Raw genomic sequence first — 15,420 nt, forward strand, 5'->3', positions numbered from 1 at the left:
TGAATACGCCATGATAAAAAAAGAAAAGTAATAATATTGATAATATAGAGATCATCTTAGCTTCATCACAACTGTGGACTCACTGTTACATCCTTAAAGCTAGTTCCAGTCACTTTGTATACAGTGGATACTCTTCTCAACATAACTCCCAGAGAATTTGTTCCTCCTCCCACAGTCACACGGGGAATATTTTGCTTGTTAGCGTGTAAATGACTAAACTATGGCGCTACATCCTTACATTACATAAACCTTTCGTTGACCTTACCCTCCTTCCAACATGACCCCTCTTCCCTGGTGAACCAGTCTTGCCTTCTTCTCCCTGTGGAGCAAAACACAAAGTGGGAAAGTTATTTGAAAAGTAAAAGCCAAGAATTCACATTTTGGACAGAGAGGACAGATGGTTTGAAAGAGGAGTGAAAGAAGCCATCTATGTCCACTGTGAGCGACCATCTTTGAGCAGAGGCGGTGGCTTACGACACCAACTGTCTACCATCTATAATCCAGTTTTGAGATCCCTTCCCAGACGCCTTAACGCCCACTCACACCCTGGGCCATCTGACCTCAGTAAATCACATGATAAGGTGGGGCCAGGTTTCACAATGAGCTCACCCGAAACCCTGGCTGATTGTGACCCACACCTGTTTTCACACCTTGGCTCATGTGATTAGGTAGAGGATCATCAGGGGGTCCTTTGTCCCTCTTTGGGGGGAAACTCCCACTGGGTTTAAATCTGGGACTCTCCACCATTTGACCCTTAGAACTGAAGAAGCTTCTCGGATGAGAGGTGAAACGTCTTCAAGCAACTTAAAGAAGTCCAGACGCTTTTTTCTTTCCAAGCTCCTTAGACTACGATGACCTGGATGACTGAGAACCTTCACAGACACAAAAGCCAAGAATGTATATACACTCAAATATATGGCACCCAAAGGTGACAGTAAAGAAGATATAGGCATTTTGTCCATTTTTATGAGGAATCATAAGAATAGGCAAATGTCTCATGAAACTTGTTGCGCATTACTTTAAAGCTGAAAGGTGATTATAGGCATTCCAGGTTACTACCCTGTCATGTGACTCTTGCTGGAATCATCATTTTTTTGCCCATAGTTGCTTAAGTTATCAAATGTCATTCATCTTCTGTGTTCTGTGGTCACCATATTGCTGCAAAATGCTTCCCGTGTGGGTGCAGCTGAATATTGCATTTTGTGCAACACATTAGTAGGGCCTCTTTAGTGTTTTGTGCACTTGTTGCTAGCTGAGATAGATTAGATAGATAAGATAGATGATAATTGTACCTTCTCCCCCTTCATGCCCTGTTTGCCTTCAGGTCCCGGTCTTCCTTGAACTCCCTGCAAGGACAATTTTTTTTTTCTCATTAGCGGCTTTCTTTCAGGCACACAAACACATCGTGTGTACACTCTGTAACCAGGAACAGTAATTTTAAACAAGCTGGCATGTTTTCATCATCTATAGTGACTTTATGCTTTAAACTGCACTCACAGGAACACCTATAGGACCTGGGAGGCCCTGGGGTCCCACCTCTCCAGGAGGCCCCTAAAGAAAAGAGAAGATAGAAAGAGAAGTTACAAAGTCAGGGCTGTTAAGCAGGAAAAGTGCAGTCTTTACAATTCAAAATAGTGGTTTGGTTTTCACCTCTAACCCCGGCAGAGCCTCAGGACCCTGAATTCCTGGAAGACCATCATCGCCCTGCACAAGTGATCAATATTAATATGAGGATGTTTTTAAGAGGTCATATATTATAGACAGATGCAGTTTTTAGATTTAATGTTATTATTAAGATGGCAACGCACAATTATATTTTAATAAATGTTATACAGTGGAGTATACATATAAGACCTAAATCAAACTAACCGGCTCCCCTGGTGGGCCTGGAGGTCCTGGCTCTCCCTTGAGTCCCAGTTCCCCAGGCTCTCCTTTACTTCCCTCGTGTCCCTTTGGTCCTGCATGTCCTACTGGACCCTGCAGGAGTCACAAATGTGGTACAAGTCTTGTGACATATTAGTAACATCTTTGATTTTTCCTTGCCCTTCAAATAAGTAAGTAAGTAAGTAAGTAAAATTTATTTATATAGCACATTTCCCAGATAAAAATCACAAAGTGCTTTACAGTAAGATCAGACATACAAGTTAAAATTAATTAAATTAGTTAAAAGCCCGTTTGTATAAAAATGTCTTCAGCTGCTTTTTAAAGGAGTCAGTAGAGTCTAGACAGCGTAAAGACAACGGCAGAGAGTTCCACAGCCTAGGTGCCAGTGCCTGAAAAGCCCGATCCCCACGTGTTTTAAATCTAGTACGTGGGACCACCAGTAGCCTCTGACCTGAAGACCTAAGTGCTCGGGATGAAGCATGAGGTTTCAACAGGTCAGAGATATACTGGGGAGCTTCACCATGCAGAGCTCTAAAAGTTACAACTAAAATTTTAAAATGAACCCTAAAATTTACAGGCAACCAATGAAGAGAAGCCAAAACTGGGGTAATGTGTGACCTCTTGTTTGTACCAGTTAAAAGTCTTGCCGCTGCATTCTGAACAGACTGAAGGCGATCCAGAGCTGATTTGTTAAGACACGTAAAAAGACCGTTACAATAATCCAAACGAGAAGAGATAAAAGCATGAATAATCATCTCAAGTTCTGCCTTTGACACCAGTAGCCTGAGTTTAGAAATGTTTCTTAGATGATAAAAACAGTTCCGGACAAGTTGTTTAGAGTGTTTCTCAAGAGACATCGAACTGTCAAATATAACACCTAAGTTTCTGAGACTCGACTGAAATGAAGGGTCTAAAAAACTGATATGCTGCCTAATTTCTGAGAGCATGTGATCAGGTGCAATAATCAAAGTTTCTGTTTTATCTGCATTTAACTGAAGGAAATTGTCATTTAACCATTGTTTGATTTCTGACAGACAATCATTTAAACAAGACAATTTATACAACTCAGAAGCTTTGAAAGAACAGTACAACTGAATGTCATCAGCATAGAGATGATAAGAAATATTATTGTAACGTCTGATAATGTGGCCTAGAGGGAGGATATACAGCAAAAAGAGAATAGGACCTAAAACAGATCCTTGAGGTACCCCAGAAGACAGAACTGATGTTTCCGACAGCACATGATTTATACAGACAGTAAAGGATCTCTCAGATAGATACGACATAAACCATTTTAAAACAACGCCAGTAATCCCAAACAAGTCCTTCAGCCTATTTATCATGATGCTGTGATCAACAGTATCAAAAATCTGATTACATTTAACATAAGATAACATAAGAGAATGTGATTTTGAAGTAGAATGCTTCTGTATAATCCTGTATACAATTAGATGCCAGGTAAAGTAAAGAACTGTGCTGAGTACACCTCTTGTACACAGTACATCTTGTACACCTGCAGGTACTTCAGTGGTCAAAGGCGTTTATTAAATTACTTTGGCGATTATTTATTTTAAAGATCGTAATAAAAATTTTGACTGTTGTAGTATTCTGCTCGACCTTTCTTTAAATTACTTGAAAATAAAGTTCTGACTCAAACACTTAACTGACTGATGTTTGCTGGGATAGAACAGAAAGTAGCACAATGCTGAAATATTAGTTTGAAACTTTGAAACAACTTTCTGATACTAGCAGGCACTTACAGGTGGTCCGAGCCTCCCAGGATCTCCTCTGACACCACGTGACCCCATTATCCCCTAGAAACATGAGAAAGAGAAAGTAAATTTAATTTTACATATATATATATGTTCTACACACTAAGTTAAAAAAAATATTAAAAGGAATAAAAAGTTTACCTGAGGGCCTGCTGAACCCGGCGGTCCAGTAATTCCTACGGGCCCATGCTCGCCCTAGAGAGACATGGATGAAGACCTTTTCAAATCACTGCTTAAGTATTTCTTTAAACAGAGCTCTGCAGGTTCTGGGCCCTATACCAGAAATACGTTCAGCATACCCAGGGTAGCTTTCTGTTATCTGGATTCACTTCACTGATCAGGATACAGGATCACATTTAGCTGGTTATCAATGTGCTAATTTAACTCAGGGTTTCCCCAGTTCACATGAAAGGGGTGGTGTTGGCAGCATACGGCCAATCTAAACAGGACTTCCAGAGATCATGTGACTGTTCTTCCATAGAAAATGATCCCTATGAGTGTCACCTACTCATCAAATGGTGATTATTAAAAATCTATAAAGAATGGTAAATGGCCTGCATTTGTATAGTGCTTTACTTAGTCCCTAAGGACCCCAAAGCGCTTTGCACTACATTCAGTCAGTATGTGCCGGACACTGGCGCCACCGGGCCCTCTGACCACCACCAGTAGGCAAAAACATAAACGGTATAGCAGTAAAAGCCACCACTGTTGTAAAAAAAAAAAAAAAAAAAAAAGACGAGATGAATTTTGCAGCAAATCATTTATTTGGATTAAACTGGATTGATTTAAACATAAATCCTTCGTAGGGTGGTCATAGAAGGAACTAAATATTATAGTGCCCTATAAAAGGTTAAATGGTGTCCGCAGCCTGATGAAGGAGACTTATAAAAGAGATGTAGGAAAAAAAATAAGGACTAAAGTTGCATTTAAGAATCTATATTTATTACTGATGCTCATCAGCTAAAATAGTAAAGGCCTCTGTACTGTAAATAAAGAATATGTTGATTAAAAAAAACAGGTCAGTTTTTTCCTTGTAAGGAAAAGGTCCTCTCAGCCAACCATGTACGAAGCAGAAATTATCATTCATTCATTAAACTATGACTGTCAGCCTAAAAAAAAAACAGGAAGAGCCAAAGCACATTAAAGCTGAGGATTCTACTGACTTTAAGGTTACTTGTGGAAAAACAGGGGTGGCCCTATAGATGTATTTATTATTTAACAGCAATTTTCAGTTGTGCTGCTCAGAGGCAGCTGATGTTGAAAAAATCTTCAACGTCTGTACTCAGGCACTAGATGTGTGCTGTGGGAGTGTCCACATGAACAGCGCACAAGCCCGCCCCTTGGCACGGTACGCTTAACCATTCCAAAACTCAACATTACTCAAATAAACTGAATTTTGGGGTGAAATGTACTGAGGCAGTGTATAGATAGCATGTTGTGAGTAAACCTACCCTGCCCTGTTTGGGCTGAAAAGAACATGAGCTGTAAATTCAGAAAGAACATATTGTGTAAATTGTGACTGACTCATTGATGCAGCATGTATATATGTTCCTCTAGTGCCAGGTCTCTTTCCCCTTGTTGTCCTTAGTCTCTTTCCATGTTTGTGTGTCCAGGTACGAGGCCTCATTCCCTCCAGCAGACTACTGATCATTCACACCTGCCCTTCAGTAACTCTACTGAGCAGCTATGCATCTAAGCTGGCTTTTCCTACCAAAGTGATAACGGCGTTCATCAAGCTGCTAGACTATTGGGTTTGAGCATCAGATTATCCCTGACTGATGAAACGAGTCTGCCTACAGCTATTGCCTAACTCCTGCCTGCCAGTGCAGACCATCTTCTTTATTACGACTCGTCCATTAACCCCGCATCACAGTAAAAATAAACCAATTGAAGTGTCTTTCTGAGTCTGAGCCTCCTTTTAGGCTTGACTTCATTGTGCATAATGAAAAGCACTTCAAAAGTTTGCTGAAACGTCGTGAAAAAACATTCTTAGAGGGCACGCTTAAAATTCTTATTTGGAATTATGTACTATATAAATCTTAACAGCACTGTGACTCTTATGAGAAACCGTTTTGTTACCTTCTCTCCCTGAGGTCCATCGGGACCTGGACGTCCTGGAGGACCTATCATTCCCTGAAATGAGAAAAGAATCACAGCACAATAAAGCTGCACATTAACATCAGTTTGCAATCTGCAGAGTTGTGAGGGAAAAAGCCAACTGTGTGTCATTAAATATCAGTCACAGCTATAAACTATTCAATACAGGTTAATTCAAAAAGCACTCTAAGCAGCATATCAAAAGCATCAATACTCTACATTCTGGTATTCAACTCACCAGTAACCCAGGCAGGCCCACAGGGCCTAGTTCACCCATCAGTCCTGGTTCACCCTGTTCAAGAGGAAGACATCAGTTTCCAATGATTTTAATAAATCTGAATGAAGTTCTTTGTTTAATTTACAGTGATAGATCTTAGATAATCTATCCTTTGTGTCACCCTTTTGCATTTCAGTGCTCTTAAAAATTGCTCTAATAAATCTCACTGTTGGTGTTTTGAAATTGAACAAGCTTGAAGGAAATGTGGGTAGTGTTACTAAAATGTAACATCCAACTTCCACCGAACTGTTGAGTACACATATTCTCACCATCAGTCCCAAGTGGCCCTTCTCCCCCTTTGGACCTCTGTCACCATTTTCTCCGAGGGGTCCCCAGGGACCCTCTCGACCAGACAAACCAAGAGGTCCCAGCTCACCCTGCACACATTAACAACAACATGACCGGTAGTGCAAACATCACCCAGAGAGAACTCGCCTGCTTGTTCAATATATTGTATTTTTAACTAAACTGAAGCTTACCTTCTCCCCCTTGGGCCCAGGATCTCCAACTTCACCGGGAAGTCCAACATCCCCCTGAAGAAGATGAGGGAACAGAAGTTACTTAATGGTTCAGTCATCAAGGAAGCCTACAGTGAGGTAAAACCAACATATTTTCCTTCTTCATAAGGCAATGTTTTACATGTAATAAAGAATCAGATCTGTCAGAAAACTCATGTTTGAGAAGATTATACAGTTAGTTTGGCCTACAGCTTTCAAGCACGACTTCTCGCAAATAGTTATGAGGACATGAGGAGGTATAGGGAAATATCCCCCGAGCCCAACAGCCGGGTTGGTGGAAGGGTTAAAACATGAGGATAGGAGATTTTTCTCTGCTTAAATAGACCATCAAACTGGAAGGAGAGTGAGGTTTGAGTGGGAAACAGTTCGAGCTGGCTGAACTAGATATCAGGCTTCACTTTGTTAAAAAACAATAACGCTGTTGTATTGCAGACAACAAAAAGATTATTAAAAGATACTTATCTTGCCACATCCTGTTTTGTTTGTGGTGCTTTCAGGGTTAATGTAGATTTAAAAAGATGTCATTGTTGACATGATTACAAAAACTACAAGCCACACGGTCTCTCTCTGCTCTTTCATAAAATCAAGACTTCAAAACCTTAAAAATGTGAAATAGGTACTGTCATTACCACAGTATCAGGAAAATGGAATTCCACATTTTATGTACCACAAATGGGGGTTTAATGCTTTTCAAACCAATTTTATACTTTAAAAAAACAAAAAAACAAAACAAAGGACCTCAAATACCTTCAGATTTTCAGCTGAGAGTAATTTAATTCTACCAATAATTAAAGGCACATCTGTTGCACAACAATACACTCTGGACAGGATGCTTGTAGGATTCAATAAAGGAAACGGGGTTCTGGAAAAAAAGAATCACCACCGGTACAACAACTCTGTTATTTAAGAGACAGCAGCTGGACATGTGTTTCAACACCTGAAATAATTTAAGTAAACAAAAGATAATTGTACTTACCTCTTTACCGACTGGTCCAGATGGTCCTTGTAGGCCTTTTCCCCCCTGAGGTCCCCTCTCTCCTGGTGGCCCTTTAGAACCAGGTTTCCCACAAGGTCCTAAATCCCCCTGTCAAACAGGAAAGTGTAGGAAAGTCAGATATCAGGCTTTTGGAGGCTAAAAAGTTGTTAGTTATCAAACGTTTGTACCCTTGCAGACTGTTCTAAATCACTAAACAAAGTCTCCTTGGCTTCATGAGGTCCAAAAGAAAAAGTAGTTTAATGACTTCCACATTTAAGGTTCCTGTACCCAGACCAGACTGTTCCATTTTCTTAAAGTTGCTCAGCATGGAGCATTTAATGAACAGGCGCTGAGTATTGCTGCAGCTACAGAGGTGTCACATTTATTGTGAATTTAATTTCTGTTGCAATAAAAGAATTAAAGAAAATGTTCATCTGTGCCACTGATTAATACAAGGCACAGTGGTCCCTCGTTTATGGTGGGAGTTACGTTCCAAAAATAACACGCAATAGGTGAAATCTGCGAAGTAGCCAACTTAATTTTTTACAATTATTACAGATGTTTTAAGGCTGTAAAACTCCTCACTACACACTTTATACACTTTTCTCAGACAGACATGAACATTTTCACACTTTTCTCTCTTGCTTAAACACTCTCAAAGTTCAAACCTTCATAGAAAAATAAGTGCAGTATTATAGAATGGGAAAAAAAGGCACCCGCAGGTGATGGCGTTTCATCGACATTTTTGTGTTTGTCGGGGAGAAAACAAACATACAGTGCAGCACTTCAGAGTCACACTGCTACCAATCGAAGATTTATGTAAATTTGACAAGCTGAACGCATTCTGTACTGTACAGGAGACAAGGCACGAAATTGATTGACAATGGTCTACAGCCAATCAGGACGCAGAACACAATGCGCTGTAAAGAAAAAAAAAACATTGAAAACTGCACACACACAGCGAGGCTGCGAAACGTGAACCACGTTAAAGCGAGGGACCACTGTAACTTACAATTCTGATTGGACAGAAGTGTTTTTCAAGTCTGACTCTGACATTGTTATGAGAATAAAGACATTTTATTTCAAGTGTTTCCTCAATAATGGAGTCCAAGGTTTATAATTTCGGGTATACAACTTTGGTCCTGTTACCACTGACCTGGTCTCCTTTCCTTCCAAGTGGGCCCTCGATTCCTGTGTGGCCAGGAGGACCCTGATGAAAAATGTGAAAACTGCTTTATAGAACAGCAAAACTTTAAATTCTAATAGAAAAAACTAATTGGTGGCAAAAAAAAGGGAGCAATTAAAAAAGCCAATTAAAAATAATATTTTCTTTATGAACATTAAACAGGGCCTTAATCACACCATAGTTTATGTTCAAAGTATGGAACAATTACAATAAGGGTTGTATTGTAGGCTCTGTCATTATGGCTACTCAAGCATGAACCATGAATGTGACTTAGTGTTTAATTAATCAGTGTACATTTTATATAATAATATATAATATAAAAGCTAGTTCTCTTTCATGGAGCTTGCCATGGTGCACTGCCAAGTTATTCCAACAAAATGGACCAACAAAACAACGGCAGCTTAAAGTTGTGACGTTGCAAGAGAAATTTGAGAACGCTAATTTTACTGTACTTATTACAAGCACAAAGCAAAAACAAAATCGTTGCTGGTGACCGCACAAAACATTGTAACCTTTTCTGGACTGAAAATCTCTCTGCTAATCAAAAATACATTTTCTTTTTAACAAAACAGAATATCTGTCTCAAGTTATCTCATCAATGGATATTATGGTGACTCAACACAGTCACAGGCAAAGAAAATTGAGCTCAAATCTTACTACCAGGTGTCAATAATTCCTACACACTTTCTTTAAATCTAATATACAGAATAAGGAAAAAGTTCATAAGATTAGATAAAAGTGCCTTAAGTATTGATCAGCTGGCTTCAGAGGCCCAGCAGTTAGGAGAGGTAAGTGAAGAAATCAGATCTAAGAAGTTTTAATTGCTTCACAACAAAATCCACCAACCTGCTGTCCTTGTCGTCCCATGGGGCCTGCTTCTCCAGGTGATCCAGGTAAACCCTGGAAGTTTCAGTGTTTGAACATTAATGAAGGCAGAAATAAGAGATTGTCATTATAAAACATTTACATTACATAATTGTTGAAGTTTACTGTAATTTACCTTAGGTCCTCTTTCCCCCGGTTCCCCTGATAATCCATCAGCTCCCTGCGGACCCTGATCAGATCCAACAGACATGCACGTCAGCTTTTATGCACTCTTGTGATGATTCAGTAGATTTTACATGTATTGAAAAACAAATAACATGGACATTTATCTCTCCATGCAACATGAGGTAACAGCAGTCGATGGTAGGTACCCACTCACTGGGATTCCTGCCTGCCCCTGTGGTCCCTGAGGTCCTGGAGGCCCTTTGCTTCCCATTGGTCCTGGTTTTCCAATTGCCCCATCAGGACCTGGTAGACCTGGAGGACCCTTAAAAATGACAGAAAAAAGAATACAAATTGAAACTTTTTCAATTAGGTTATTTTTTTAAAGTCTAATATAAAAACAATCACTATTTTGCTCACTGATTATTTTTTTCATTAATTTGGAGTAAACACTTCCTGAAGCACATCCTGTGATTTAATCACAACACATTTTTTCTCTTTAATGTGTACAATTCATCAATAACATACAATCAATTTTAATTTAAAGAGATTTTAAACCAATATATTTGCCCGTTTGCTTATATACATGTCTAACAAATGCAAACGATTGCAAATGAACACTTCTTCTGTTTTTATGCACCGCTGGAGCACGTCGATGATGAAATGACTGGTAACTTACTCATTTTGTGATGATTGTTTCATGGATTGTGAGTAATATAATACAAGAACGGGTTGCAGGGAAATCAGCAACAATGAATCAATTAGAACCCATTTATGTGATGTAAATACAGCATACTCAGTTTTATGGAAAGACAGCTCCCTCCCTGCAGTAACAGCTTACAACAGCTGCATCTCATTCAGTGGAGCTTTAGATGATCTTTAAATGATTAGTTTTATTTTGTCTTATTGTGGGAGTCACAGCAAGCCTGACCAAAAATAGCTTCATCAACAAGTCTGACGGGACAATCAGCAAAAACATAGAATTGAATAGTAAGTACTGCAGACTGGTTTTGTTTTCTAGGCAGACCTTCAACAGCATGCAGAACTACATATTCTTCAACACCTAATCTAAACATGCCACGTTAAATAAAGGAAAAAGCAGTGAGTGAGATTGGGCAAACACAATCTGCCCAAATGAAAATGCAGAGTGCAATCTTCTTTATTTAACTCAAACTTACTTGTGGACCCTGTATCCCTTTGAGGCCGTCATCTCCTAGACGACCCTGTTAGAAACAACAACAGTTCAACTTGTTGAAACACAGAATTGAAAGTCATGCTGTGATGGCTCTGAAAAGAATTTTAGCATAATGTTAAATTGCCTTTAAAACTGTCAGTTTGCGACCTTATTTAATATATTTCCTCACTTTGTCTCTCTGACAGTTTTTTCGTTTGCTCTGGTAAATATGCTATTAGCAAAATATCTGTAAATCGAATCTTGTTGGGCATGCTTTGTTCAGCTTATCACACTGATCATCCCAATTTAGCAGCAGGCTATTTTAATGATTAATGATGCTAGTGCTCATGCTGAATTGCCTTTAAATATTTACTGCAATTCTGTGAGGCTCTTTGGAATGTTTTTCTTCTTTTTAGCTTTCAGTTTATTCTAATTTAGGCATACAACGTATTGTTTGATGAATCACAATGCTGTTGCTAAACTAAACTAAATTGCCTGTAAGCCTGTGATGCCGTTTGGTATTTTTTAACATTTTATTTCTCTGACAAAGTTGTCCTTCTGCTCAGCAGGGGTTGAGCCAATGGATGATGGTGTCAGGGATTGACGATGGTTAAAGTGACTGGCGATAGTTCACCAACAAGGTGAACACATTGTACAACAAAAGCATGTACACCTCCAGTACTTGGTAAAATGTTCCTTAGTAACTTGTACCTCAACCTTTGGATAGCCATCAACAAGTTTCTGGTAAAAAAGGGAAAAAACCCCCCAAAAAACAGTTTCTGGTATAACTCTGGCTGGATATTTGACAACTCTTCTTGGCAGAATTGGTAGAGTTCATTTAAATTGGTTGGTCTCCTGACATGGATGCCTCTTTTAGCATTGTTCATAAATTTTCAATAGGGTTGAGGTTGGGGCGTTGGGAAAGCTATTCCAGAAGCTTAATGTTATTCTGCTTTCCAAACTGAGTTTTGATATGAATTTTGGATCATTCTTCTGTTGGAACAGCTAACTGTGTCCAAGTTTCAGCATGATACTATCATCACCATACTTGACAGTTGATACAAAGCACTTAGCTTTGAAACCCTCACCTTCCCTCTTGTCATTGAGCCTAATAGCTCAATCTTTGTTTCTCTGACCATGAAACTTTTCTCCAGAAGGCAAATGGATTTTCCATGGTGGCAGCTGCTCAATTTAAGCTGAGCATGAATGAGTTCATTTTGGAGCAGCGGCTTGTTTCTTGGTCAGCACCATCTCAGTAAAATAAAACTCTGGCTGTGTACAGTGATGCTGGTGTTTCAGCACTTTCCAGTTGGTTGTTCCTGGGTTTTCTTGAAAATCATAAACAATTTTCTTTATATCTGAGGGTGATATATGGTTTTTCTTCTGGACCTTAGCAAAATGGCGACAAATCCAAATGTCTTGTACCTGTGTACAATTGTTTGAATGAATGAGCTTGGAATCTGCAGCTGTTTAAAAATGGTTCCAAGACAGCATCCTAACTTGTGTAAATCTATAATTCTCCTACTTAGATCTTAATCTTCCTTGGACTTTCCTATAACTCTGACTATTGGTCAGTCCAATTTGAGCAAATCCATTTTATGCTGGCAAAGACAAACTACCAAACTAGCTGTAGTCATAATCATAATCACTAATGAAAAGTTAATAGGCCTTTGCCTTATGAAGTTAAAAGACGTCATGTTTGCCTACTGGTGGTGGTCAGAGGGCCCGGTGGCGCCAGTGTCCAGCAGCCTCGCCTCTGTCAGTGCGCCCCAGATCAGCTGTGGCTACAATGTAGCTTGCCATCACCAGTGTGTGAATGAATGGGTGGATGACTGATTGTAGTGTAAAGCGCTTTGGGATCCTTAGGGACTAAGTAAAGCGCTATACAAATACAGGCCATTTACCATCATCATAATTATCATCATCAAATGCAAGAAAACAAAAGAAGGATATTTCTGACTGTTGGGCTGATTTTTAAATCAGGGTTTAATTGCATTTGCAGAAATACTTATTCATCTTGTGTCCTTTTTTATTTTCAGTTTATTATTATTATAAATTATGATGTTTAATGTGATGGTTTCTCAAAGTGATATTTCACAGAGACACCAGAAACTTAACACTTACAACCAAATTATAAGATAAACCACCTTGTGAGGATTTGTCTCACCTGTGGTCCCCGGGGTCCCTTCTCTCCAGGAGGACCTTGCAAACCCTAAAAAAATGAAACAGAGTTAGATCATGCTCCTTATATCTGCATGTTTAAAAAACACTCACATCACATTGGTTGCTTTCTGTGGTTGATCAGCTATGGGATAAGTGGGTAAAATATGTTAAACCTACAAAACTGGATATTGCTGATGTCTTAGGTGATCAACAGTGTGATCTTATTTATGTATTTATATTTAATTATTGTTATTTTATCTTATTTATTTATTCATTTTTATGTGGGCACTCCTCCAAAATTGTAGAAAGTTCACATAAGCTGTAAAATCTTATGATTTACTGACATTGTACTAGTTCTATTACTTGATTTGTAAAGATGAATTGTTATCTGCAGATGAAGATTTTTTTTTAAACTGTAATTTTAGTGATCTCTGGCTGTAAAGATGTGTTTTAGGTTACTCAGTTTCAACCTGTCCTGAATCTTTAACCATAGCTAAGCTAGTGTAACACCAATACAAACTAAACACACTTAAAAGATATTAAGTTCTTTAAGTATCTTTAATGATTTTATGACCTGTAATTGACCTAAAAGCACATGTTTAAAAATTTAAGTTAACTTTTTTAAACTTATCTAAAAACACAATATCTTCTGTCTGACACATCCCCTTGGTTTGTTTACTTGTATTTTGTTATTCTCAGTGAGAATAAAACACTAACATTTGTATGCCTGATAATCTTTGGAACCTTAACCTGGGTTTTTCTCTACCATGATGAGTGCAGCTTTAAATGCCTTCAGTGATGTGGAACAATGATGAGTTTAAGACATTATTTAGCTTTCAAACTGAGCTCAAACTGCCTTATTTCTATGACACATTGATTTCACTGCAGTGTTGGGCAGCCATCTGTGTAAGTAAAAAGTGGCTCCAATGACACTGCATAGAGTGCTGGCAGCTTCAAAAAACAGTCTCACTTTCACTACTTAAAACTAACTCTTTCCATGCACAAGGGACCTTCTTATTCCTAAATCTACCAACAAAAAGACCGACAGTGATTTATAGGGTAAACAAACTTTGGCAAGAACAGCACAGATTTTGTTTTTTCTCCCACAACTTAACCAAAACTGAAAAAAAAACCATATGAGTCAAGTTGAGGTAATTATTTTGTACCATTACAGAAAAAAACAATAAACAGGGAAGATCAGTGGAGTACCTATCTGAAGAATTAAGCTGGCATTTGATGTGTACAGTTGTGGCCAGACGCGAAGACAGTGATTGGAACAATTTATTTGTCCTCTTTCAGCTGAGCCTGCCACATCACTTACTTCGCCATTAGATTTTCCTCCAGAGCTCTCAGTAAAATCAATCACTCTGACTTGTTTGCCTCCATATACTGGCAGTCCCTGTAGACCAGCTGCACATTTCATCGGTCTATTTTATTTACCAGCCCCTTCTTGGTGTGACCCCACCATCTCTTCTGCTTTAATCTAATCTGCTTTACAATACTCAGTCTACCCCTCATATACCCCAAATAGCTCCCAGGGGTTAAAGGTTAGGAAATAAAAAAGCAAAAATAAACTGCAGACACTTACTGGAGGTCCAGGCTTCCCAACAGGACCGGGTAATCCTCGTAAACCTGGCTCCCCCTGGTGCAGAAAAAAGAAAAATAATTTTATTGTGATTGTTTCTGATAATTGAAGCTGTAAAGTTACTTCCAATCAAAAGATTTTAACAGCTTTAACAGAACATTTCTGTACTCACCTAAATGTCAAAAATATTCTAGTCAAAAATCTTTCGCTTGCCCTTTTCATAGCTGAGTCCCTCACTTTTAACACAATTTACCGACTCATGTACGTACAACAACATCTTTCGTCCAGTTCCTATATGAAAAAGGACAAGGTGAGATAGATGTCAGGAGGATGATCTTACCCTCGGTCCTGTGAAACCTGTTGGCCCACGCATTCCCACAGTTCCTGGGATACCCTAATGACAGAGGGAGACACAAGACATTATTACTACTATCATTTCAGCAAATATGGAGCTGAAGGCTCTTGTAGGCTTTTAGCGCCATACCATAATTATTTAAAGATTAATTATTTTATTTCAGGATATACTACAATGTTCACGCGCATATTTGAAATCATTCAAAACTAATAAAAGCTGTTAGACACAACAGCTGTGACTTTCTTCCCAAAACATCTGTGTATTGTGTTCAAGTGATATGAGCTGAAGTCCAACTAGGGCCGAGCTGTATTCTCATGTAATACCAATTTTAACCACTATATCAAACAAAAGGCCTGGGGACCAGAATTGGACCAGCAAAGGTTACAATCTGACTAATTGTATGGCTTCGTAAAATGTGAAAGAGAACAGAAATTTCGGATTTTTAA

General features: G+C 38.8%; 1 protein-coding gene across 2 annotated transcripts in view; it reads right to left on the reverse strand.

Moving 5' to 3' along the window:
* The window catches only part of LOC113026024 (uncharacterized), a 122,703-nt gene that overhangs the window by 14,395 nt on the left and 92,888 nt on the right, over positions 1–15,420 (reverse strand). For both annotated transcript variants that reach the window (XM_026174418.2, XM_080304472.1), the window contains 20 exons: positions 14,960–15,013; positions 14,623–14,676; positions 13,039–13,083; positions 10,876–10,920; positions 9,915–10,022; positions 9,711–9,764; positions 9,557–9,610; positions 8,681–8,734; positions 7,525–7,632; positions 6,510–6,563; positions 6,300–6,407; positions 5,992–6,045; positions 5,736–5,789; positions 3,798–3,851; positions 3,645–3,698; positions 1,870–1,977; positions 1,651–1,704; positions 1,498–1,551; positions 1,293–1,346; positions 266–319 (listed from right to left, as the gene is read on the reverse strand). In XM_026174418.2, the coding sequence (XP_026030203.2) occupies positions 266–319; positions 1,293–1,346; positions 1,498–1,551; positions 1,651–1,704; positions 1,870–1,977; positions 3,645–3,698; positions 3,798–3,851; positions 5,736–5,789; positions 5,992–6,045; positions 6,300–6,407; positions 6,510–6,563; positions 7,525–7,632; positions 8,681–8,734; positions 9,557–9,610; positions 9,711–9,764; positions 9,915–10,022; positions 10,876–10,920; positions 13,039–13,083; positions 14,623–14,676; positions 14,960–15,013 (1,278 nt within the window). The remainder of the gene's footprint in view (positions 1–265; positions 320–1,292; positions 1,347–1,497; positions 1,552–1,650; positions 1,705–1,869; positions 1,978–3,644; positions 3,699–3,797; positions 3,852–5,735; positions 5,790–5,991; positions 6,046–6,299; positions 6,408–6,509; positions 6,564–7,524; positions 7,633–8,680; positions 8,735–9,556; positions 9,611–9,710; positions 9,765–9,914; positions 10,023–10,875; positions 10,921–13,038; positions 13,084–14,622; positions 14,677–14,959; positions 15,014–15,420) is intronic.

This window comes from Astatotilapia calliptera, chromosome 7 (assembly GCF_964374335.1).
Source record: "Astatotilapia calliptera chromosome 7, fAstCal68.1, whole genome shotgun sequence".
Lineage (NCBI taxonomy): Eukaryota > Metazoa > Chordata > Actinopteri > Cichliformes > Cichlidae > Astatotilapia > Astatotilapia calliptera.